Source organism: Myotis davidii, unplaced genomic scaffold, assembly GCF_000327345.1.
Source record: "Myotis davidii unplaced genomic scaffold, ASM32734v1 scaffold333, whole genome shotgun sequence".
Taxonomy (NCBI): Eukaryota; Metazoa; Chordata; class Mammalia; order Chiroptera; family Vespertilionidae; genus Myotis; species Myotis davidii.
In genome coordinates this window covers 296,748-304,937 of record NW_006285266.1, presented here as the reverse complement: position 1 = coordinate 304,937, position 8,190 = coordinate 296,748, and the positions used below count along the sequence as shown (strand labels likewise).

The window sequence follows — 8,190 nt, the reverse complement described above, 5'->3', positions numbered from 1 at the left end:
GGAGGGTCTAAAAGTACAGCTGGGAATTATAAATCAGATTTGCCCTTCAAGAGACTTGAGTCCAGGGTGCAATTACTCTTCAATTATTTACTCCGTTTCCCTAAGTGGTTCTTCAGATGTGACCCAGCTCCAGGCCAGAACTGTGGGGGCCGAGGCTTTCATAGGGCTGCCTTGGGCACGTGGCTCTTATTTGGTATTGATTAATTTATGTCTGCTCTTTGTGGGGGGAAAGGGGACCTGAGATGAAGCAAGTCCTAATCTCTCTGAATCTCATTTTCTTCATCCGACAAATTGGGCTCCTGATGCCAAGGGGCCAGGTGGCCAGGTGGCCAGGTGGGGGGCGGTGAAGATGAAACAAGACCCCAGGCAGAGCGCCAGCGTGCGCCTGGGACTCCGCAAAGCTCTGGAGCTGCGGGTTCCCTTCCCCGTAAATACCGTGGCTGTTTGGTGGAAGCCTAGGACTATTTAAAATGAGATGAAGGGGTAGAAGGGCCCGAGAAGCAAAAGCCCTCTCTAAGTGCAGGTGGTTATCGCTCTTTGTTATGACTGTAAAGTGCTTTGCAGACACGAAGTTGACAAAGGAAATAACTTGTAATAACAGCCTGTCTACGGACTCTCAGGTGTTCCACGCCTTTCCCAGGGTTCTAATGGCGGGGGAAGGGGAGGCGGGCAGGGAGGCGTTTCAGTCCCTGTCCTTTGCAGATGTTGTCAGGGCGAGGGAGGAGTGACTCAGTGTTTTCTGCCTCCACCTGAGCCACCCGGGCTCAGAGAGGGGACCCGCTGGGTTCCCCGGCTCCACGTGATGAGCCCACGTACTTGGACTCCTAAGTGGGTGCTCTCTGCCCACCAGCACGATCTGACAATCGGAGCCCCTGAGCTGTCCGTACCAGGGTGCACTGCCAATAATCAAACGCCCGGCCGCCATGGCTCAGTGGTGGAGCATTGACCTGTGAACCAAGAGGTCAGGGGTTCGATTCCCCATCAGGTTGCGGCCCAATCCCCAGTCAGGGTCGTGCAGGAGGCAGCCGATCAATGATTCTCTCTCATCATTGATGTCTCTCTCTCCCTCTCCCTTCCTCTCTGACATCAATAAAAATATGTTTTTTAAAATAAAAGGAGCCTGTAGTCAGGTGTGCCTGGGGCCTGCTTCTCCACCTGCAGGGGCTGCTCTGTCGTATGGGAGCCAGCACAGAACCCGGTGGGGCGCCCCTGACCCAGCGACGAAATCCTCTAGGTCAGTGGTCGGCAAACTCATGAGTCAACAGAGCCAAATAGCAACAGTACAACGATTGAAATTTCTTTTGAGAGCCACATTTTTAAAACTTAAACTGTATAGGTAGGTACATTGTTATTAACTTAATTAGGGTCCTCCTACGGCTTAGGAAGAGCCACACTCAAGGGGCCAAAGAGCCGCATGTGGCTCGCGAGCTGCAGTTTGCTGACCACGGCTCTAGGGAAGCCTCTTAAACCAGCTGGCAGCCCCATTGCAACGCCCGCTGGAGGCCCCAGAAAGACACGGAGGCAAGCCACCCCTCAGCCCCCCTTTTCCCCAGGGCCGGAGACCATGTGAAATGCTCTCTCACATTCACCTGCACCCGGTTCGCATGTAACTGGCAGATTTCTGCACAGCCTTTGAGCGGCGCTTCTCTGCCTCCCGCCCACCCTGGATCTTGCCCTTCCTTGTCCCGGGAAGAGCATGCTTTCGGCCCACGTGCCTGGCAGCCCCTTTTGTGATTCCTGAGCACGAATCCCAACTGTCACCTGGGGCCAGCGCAGCCTTAGCTGAACCTGTCACCGTTTCCTGCTCAGTCACCCCCCTAACCACCTACACTCGCCTGCTTTTAAAAAGGCACTTAAAGAACTCCTCTCCTTCTCCATCGAGTTGCTCTATTCCTTTAACTTGAACTTACAGAGAACGTGATGGGCCCAAAATCAGGGCCCGGCCCAGGCCTTGCTCGTCAATATTCCGCTTGGTGCTTCTCTATCCACTAGTGTCTGCGTGTTGCCCAGGTCCTCGGTGGAGAGTGGCGGTGGGCAGGCAGGTGGGCAGCTCTGCCCTGACCCCTCGCCCTCTCTTTCCCACCAGCCGGTGAGCTGAGACACGCCATCCTCGCATGCTCACAGGCACCCAGCCCCCAGCATGGATACATCCCCGAGAAGCGAAGCAGAAACCGCCCACCCTCCCCCCGGAGGAGCTCAGGGCATAAGAAGAAGATGGCTCCTGGCTTGTTCAGTGCCATCAGCCTCCAGAGGGTCTGCCCTGGGCTGGAGACGACAGTTCCAGGAAAGATGTGTCCTTGGCCGATTACACCCCACCCCCCAGGTTCCGGGGCCTCACAGCGCCGCAGAAGAGCTGGCTCGGATCCCAGAGGGCCTCAGAGAGGGTCGCCAGGGTTGTTAAAATGAGGTGATGGAGAGAGGCTGCTGAAAGGATAGCACCTGGCACAGGTAAGCTGCGGCGTTGAGGCTATTCTTGCTATTATGAAGGCAAAATGCTCTGCAGGCTAAAAGCTAACAAGGGAGAAGTAAAAATAGCTGATCCAGCCCTAACTGGTTTGGCTCAGTGGATAGAGCGTCGGCCTGTGGACTGAAGGGTCCCAGGTTCGATTCCCGTCAAGGGCATGTACCTTGGTTGCAGGCACATCCCCAGTAGGGAGTGTGCAGGAGGCAGCTGATGGATGTTTCTCTCTCATCAATGTTCCTAACTCTCTATCCCTCTCCCTTCCTCTCTGTAAAAAAATCAATAAAATATATATTTTAAAAAATAGCTGATCCAACGACCCTAGAGTGTGCTCTCCTCTTCCCGAAGTCCTAATGCTGTCAGAACAGAAAAGGCGACTCCACAGAGCGGGAATCCTAGGCCTCGTGCCCTCCGCCATGTGCTGTCTGCAGTTCCTCCTCTGAGGACGCGGGAGCAAATGGGGTCTGATGCAGAGACGCACTTGACGGGGCTCAGGCAACACCCCAGCCTTGCCCCTCTGCTGAGAGCAGGCCACGGCCAAGGCCAGGCGGCGACCCTCCGCTTTTCAGAATCATCCCTCGCTCCCGAGAGCCTCCTGCAGAAGTGCCTGCTGCTGGAGGATGTCTCTCTCCCTCCTTGGAGGAACTGGAATGGCTCCGTGATCCCATCCAGCCACTGCCCGCAGGCCTGATGTGGGAATGTGGCCGTGGCCACCCTCAGTGCCTCAGGTCTGAAATGACAGCCCCTCCACCCTCCTCCAAAGAGCAAAGGACAGGTGTTCCAGGAGCCTCCAGCTCTTCTGAGCAACATCCACGGAGCCATACAGGAGCTGTTGGGTTATAGCCTGTGCTCAGCCGGCGGTGCAGAAGCAGGTGTGGGAGTGGGGGCACCACCCTCAGCCCCCGGGAAACCTGGAGGAGCCGCCCTGTCTTCCTGCCGCTGCACCCCCGGAGGAGAGCAAGGCACCGCAGTAAGTGGGCTTTGTTCTCCGCAGGGCCGCTGACTGACTTCAAAGACCCTCCTCGATCAGCAATGGGTGTGATGTGGGGCCCACACTGAGTCGAGCCCGCGGGGCTTGCTGAAGGTCAGCCTCCCGGAACCCCCCTTAGTCACCCCCTCGTGCAACTGGTGGGAACGGCCAGAGGCAGACTTCGAATTACTTACCATTGTTACAAGATTGCTCAACACAAAAAAAAGGTCATTCAGTACTACATTACCTAAATGAACTCTCTATTTAAAACTAGAGGTCCCATGCAGGAACTTTGTGCACTTGGGGGGTGTGGTCCCTCAGCCGGGCCTGCGCCCTCTCACAGTGTGGGAGCTCTCAGGGGATGTCCGACTGACGGTTTAGGCCCGTTCCCCACCCCCAAGCCTGCCTACGCCGGCAGTTAGACATCCTTAGCGCTGCTGTGAAGGCTCCCACCACCTGCTGTGCTCACCAGCTGTGAACTCTGGCTGAGTGCACTGACCACCAGGGGGCAGCTCCTGCATTGAGTGTCTACCCTCTGGTGGTCAGTGTGCATCATAGCGACCGGCCATTCCACTGTTCAGTCGATTTGCATATCAGCCTTTTATTTTATAGGATGCACACATTCCTTTGGAGTCGGTATAAAAGGCCACTTGTACCTTAATCTTGAGGTGGTTGTTTGGGTCAGGACCTTAGTCACCTTGCAAAATGAATGTTCTCTCCCCCAAGCAGCCACCCCGGCCAACCTGTGGACTGGGTCCAGTGTGGGGACTTCCAAACTAGCAGCCCAGTTACAGTGATTCCAGATGTGATGGCTGGGTTTGCTGGCTCTGTCACTCCCACCATCTGGTGGTAGTTCCGTGGACATGCAAATTAGCCAGCCAGTCATGCTAATGCTCACAGCATGAGGGGGCCTTATTAGGATGCAGACAGCCTCGTGGGTTGGTTTTGAGTCATAATTCAAACATTCTACACAAATGTGCTTTCATCTCCCTTAGAACAGAATCAAAATTCTAAGGGCAGTTCTGTTCTCCCTAGTTCTTCTCAAACTGCCGCATCCCAACGAGCCCCTAGTGAATGGGGAGTGGAACCTGACCCTAAGCAGTGTCCCCGCAGCCAAAGACAGAGCTCATAACACCTGGCATTCAGGGACCATTTCCATCGGCTCCTACATCCCTCGCACGACATCCCCTGCAAACACCTGCACTCAGGGTTGCAAATGGTTTTGGATGATACTGGAAGCGCCTCCTCCACCAGAACCCATATGGTAGAGCTGGTCCAGAAAGGGCCGGTCATTGTACCTTAGCCTCCTGCCATAGTGATTGGTTACAAAGAGACATGTGACCTAATTGGGGCCAAACATAGGTTTCCTGAGGTTAGCTGGGAGAGACGCTCCTTCATCGGGAGTGGCCAGGTCAGGAGGATGTGCGTCCAGGGCAAATAACACAAACAGGGGTTAGCGAGGCCCGAGGGGAAGGGAGAGACGCTGAGAACTTTGAGTGATGGCCATAGTTTGGCCACGGCTGGATTAGACTCTGACCCAGAGCAGGTGGGACCACGGCTCTCGCAACTAAATTGTAATTCACTAACTCACGAACTTCATTTGCTCCCGTTCAGAAAGGCTCTTCAAACCCAAGAGAAAGAGTAAAGGAGGAAAAGGGAGAGTTTGAGAGTTTTACATACGAGAGCTTGGCCATGAGGGTCAGACTATCCCACCAGCCTAAGAGCAGCTCAAATGACAGATTCAGAGCCTGTGGGGTGGCATGAGGGGAGGGGAAAGAGAGGAAGCGAGAGTTATGATTCTGGAAAACTGGCCAAAGCCAGCCCCCAGGCACCCAGGGCCTCCTCTCTCTGTCTCCTGGGTTCTTGCCTCCCCCTTCCCAGATAAGACTGATTCAACCTGCCTTTCTTTGAAGCACAAAAGCGTAAGATATTAATATTCCCCAAAAGTATCTTTAAAATGCTGTAATGCCGCATAAAACTTGAAAACAGTAAAACGAAGATGGCTCAACAGTGTATGTAAGCCAATTCTGGGAAGAAACTTTTATTTCATTTCTTAAAAGCATTAAGTGAGAAACTTTTCGTGGCACGTAGGCAGAGAGCTTCCCCGGACTCTGCCACAACCTCTGGCCTGGGAAGGAGAAGACATCTGGGCTGGAAGCGTGAACGGTGGCCTTAGAGGCCAATGGCCGCCTTGCTGTGTGGCCCCAGAGCGCAGGACTCACTCCAGGCCCGGCTACCTCCCCAGCTGTCTTCCCACTGCCTCCGCCATCTCCCCCTCATAACCACCAACTCTCTGGCTGGGAGAACACAATCTCTGTGATTGGTACTCAGCAGGCAACATTATTGGTTCACACAGTGATGCACTGAGAGCAAAAATGGATTCCAGAGCAAAGCCTGATGCCGCCCACCAAGGGAGAGGAGTCTCACTCTTAGAATATGTCCAGCGTCTCCTGGACAGTCTTACCACCTGTTCACTTATCTCTTGCCGCCGTGGCCAACCACGATCATGCAGTCAGATTGAAAGAAAGGAAATTGTTTTTGGAATGGACCACCCAGCTTATCACCCTGTTACCATCACCTAGAACCTAACACCAGCAGTCACTATCATGATCATTATCATGTGACACATGTGTACTTACCTAGGTATTTTATTCAGTCCAGGAGGACCAAGTGTCCTTCGTTCACCAGGGATGATCAGGCCTCGGCAAATTGATTTAACTGAAATTCCAAAGAAATTATTCGAGAAACCAGAATGACGATTTATTAACTTAGAATGAGAAAGATGGCATTTAGTCTGTAATTGACAAGAAGATGACCAGAGAATGTATGTTGAACACTCTGAACATTGTCTTCTTGGTAAGAAAATCTACTTGAGAAATTGAATTAAGAAGGCCATTGGGTAACTGAAAAAAGACAAATGGTCTTGGATAGCCACGTTATTTATTTGGATCAAGCAGGAATAGCCAGATGCCTCCTGCTTGTCCAATGGTCAGATGGTCATTTCCGCAGGTCATTTCCGCAGCACTCCCTCCAACAGACAGAGCCACAGGCTTCTTAAGAAATCCTTAGATATTGAAAGTGTCTTCTCTGCCTCCTCTGTGTATTCAAGTTGTCCTCATCATTCCCAGCTCTACTAGTTGTCTCCCCAGCACCCATTTCCCCGCCCCCTGACAGGACTCCAATTTAGTTCAGATCTCGGTTCACCTCCTGCAGCCCCTGTGCTTCAGAGAAAGTCACGTTTCCACCAATATTAGGAGTAGGTCTGATTAGTCTCAAGTTGCTTTCCTATCCTTTGCAGTGATTGGTTCCCAAAAGGGCATGTGACCTAACTTAAGCCAATGATATGCACAGCTTCTGCAAACATTATCCTACTTGACCAAGAAGCTGGATTTGGGCTGCCAACTTGCACCAGCCTGAAGATGAAGCCAGCCCCCAAAGGAGGGCTGGGTGAGAGAAACAGCCAGAGGCTCTGGACGGCATCTCCCCACACAGACACCCTCCCTACGATGGGAGTGTGCAGGATGGTAGCTGTCTTTATGGTTTAAGGGAGTCCAGCTGTGTGTTTTGTTACTTGCAGCCACAGGCAACCTGGCTGGAGAAGACATGGAGAAGGAAGCACGGTGGACTGCCTTTGTAATCTTGGACAGAATCTCTTCTAACAAAATCCAGGAGTCACAGAAGAAAATATTGGCAAATTCAAACATATAAAAATAAAAACCTTCTGCATGACAAAGAACAGCATAAACTAAGTCAAAGGCAGACAACCAGCAAGGGGAAGTACTTGCAATTCCTATCTCAGAGGGTTAATCTCTCTAATGGATAAAGACCTCCGAGAAATCGATAGAACAAAGACACAACTCAAAAGAAGAGTAAGCAGGGAATATTACTAGAGAGTTCGCAGGAAAGGCAGTACAGATAGCTCCGAAGGAAGTGAAGATGCCCAACCTCAGACATAACAAAAGAATGCAAATTAAACCTCAGGGAGAAATACATAAAGAACTCTCATAACTCCATATTCAGGAGACAAGTAACTCAATAAAAAAAAAATGGAAAAGAGATTTGAAAAAACACTTTACGAAAGCTTACTAATGGCCAAGCAAGCAGGGTCACACCTGGCTGGGTTCAATCATAACGCATTGCTTTTCTAGCAAGATAACTAGACATTTTTTCTTTCCCATGGTCCCTGCCCCTCAGTCTACTTAGTAATTCTGCCGAAACCGGTTTGGCTCAGTGGATGGAGCATCGGCCTGTGGACTGAAGGGTCCCGGGTTCGATTCCGGTCAAGGGCATGTACCTGGGTTGCAGGCACTTCCCCAGTAGGGGGTGTGCAGGAGGCAGCTGATCGATGTTTCTCTCTCATCGATGTTTCTAGCTCTCTATCTCTCTCCCTTCCTCTCTGTAAAAAAATCAATAAAATATATTAAAAAAAAAAAAAAAGTAATTCTTTTTTGTCAGGCCCCTGCCCCTAGCACAATTTGAGGAGTGTTTGGAGAGACAGGCGTGTGTGTTTGGTGTCCTAGGGCTGAGCACCTAAGCTCATCTCCTTTAACCAAGTTATTTGATTAGACCAAGGGTGGGCAAACTTTTTGACTCGAGGGCCACAATGGGCTCTTAAACTGGACCGGAGGGCCGGAACAAAAGCATGGATGGAGTGTTTGTGTGAACCAATATAAATTCAAAGTAAACATCATTACATAAAAGGCTATGGTCTTTTTTTTTTTTTTTTTTTTTTTTTTTTATTTTTTTTTTTTTAAAACGG

General features: G+C 51.3%; 1 protein-coding gene across 1 annotated transcript in view; it reads left to right on the top strand.

Moving 5' to 3' along the window:
- Positions 1–349: 349 nt before the first annotated feature.
- PARP1 (poly(ADP-ribose) polymerase 1) overlaps positions 350–8,190 on the top strand; it is a 133,469-nt gene continuing 125,628 nt past the window's right edge. Inside the window, exons 1-2 of the mRNA XM_015558953.1 lie at positions 350–427; positions 3,225–3,431. Coding sequence (XP_015414439.1) covers positions 350–427; positions 3,225–3,431 — 285 coding nt within the window. The remainder of the gene's footprint in view (positions 428–3,224; positions 3,432–8,190) is intronic.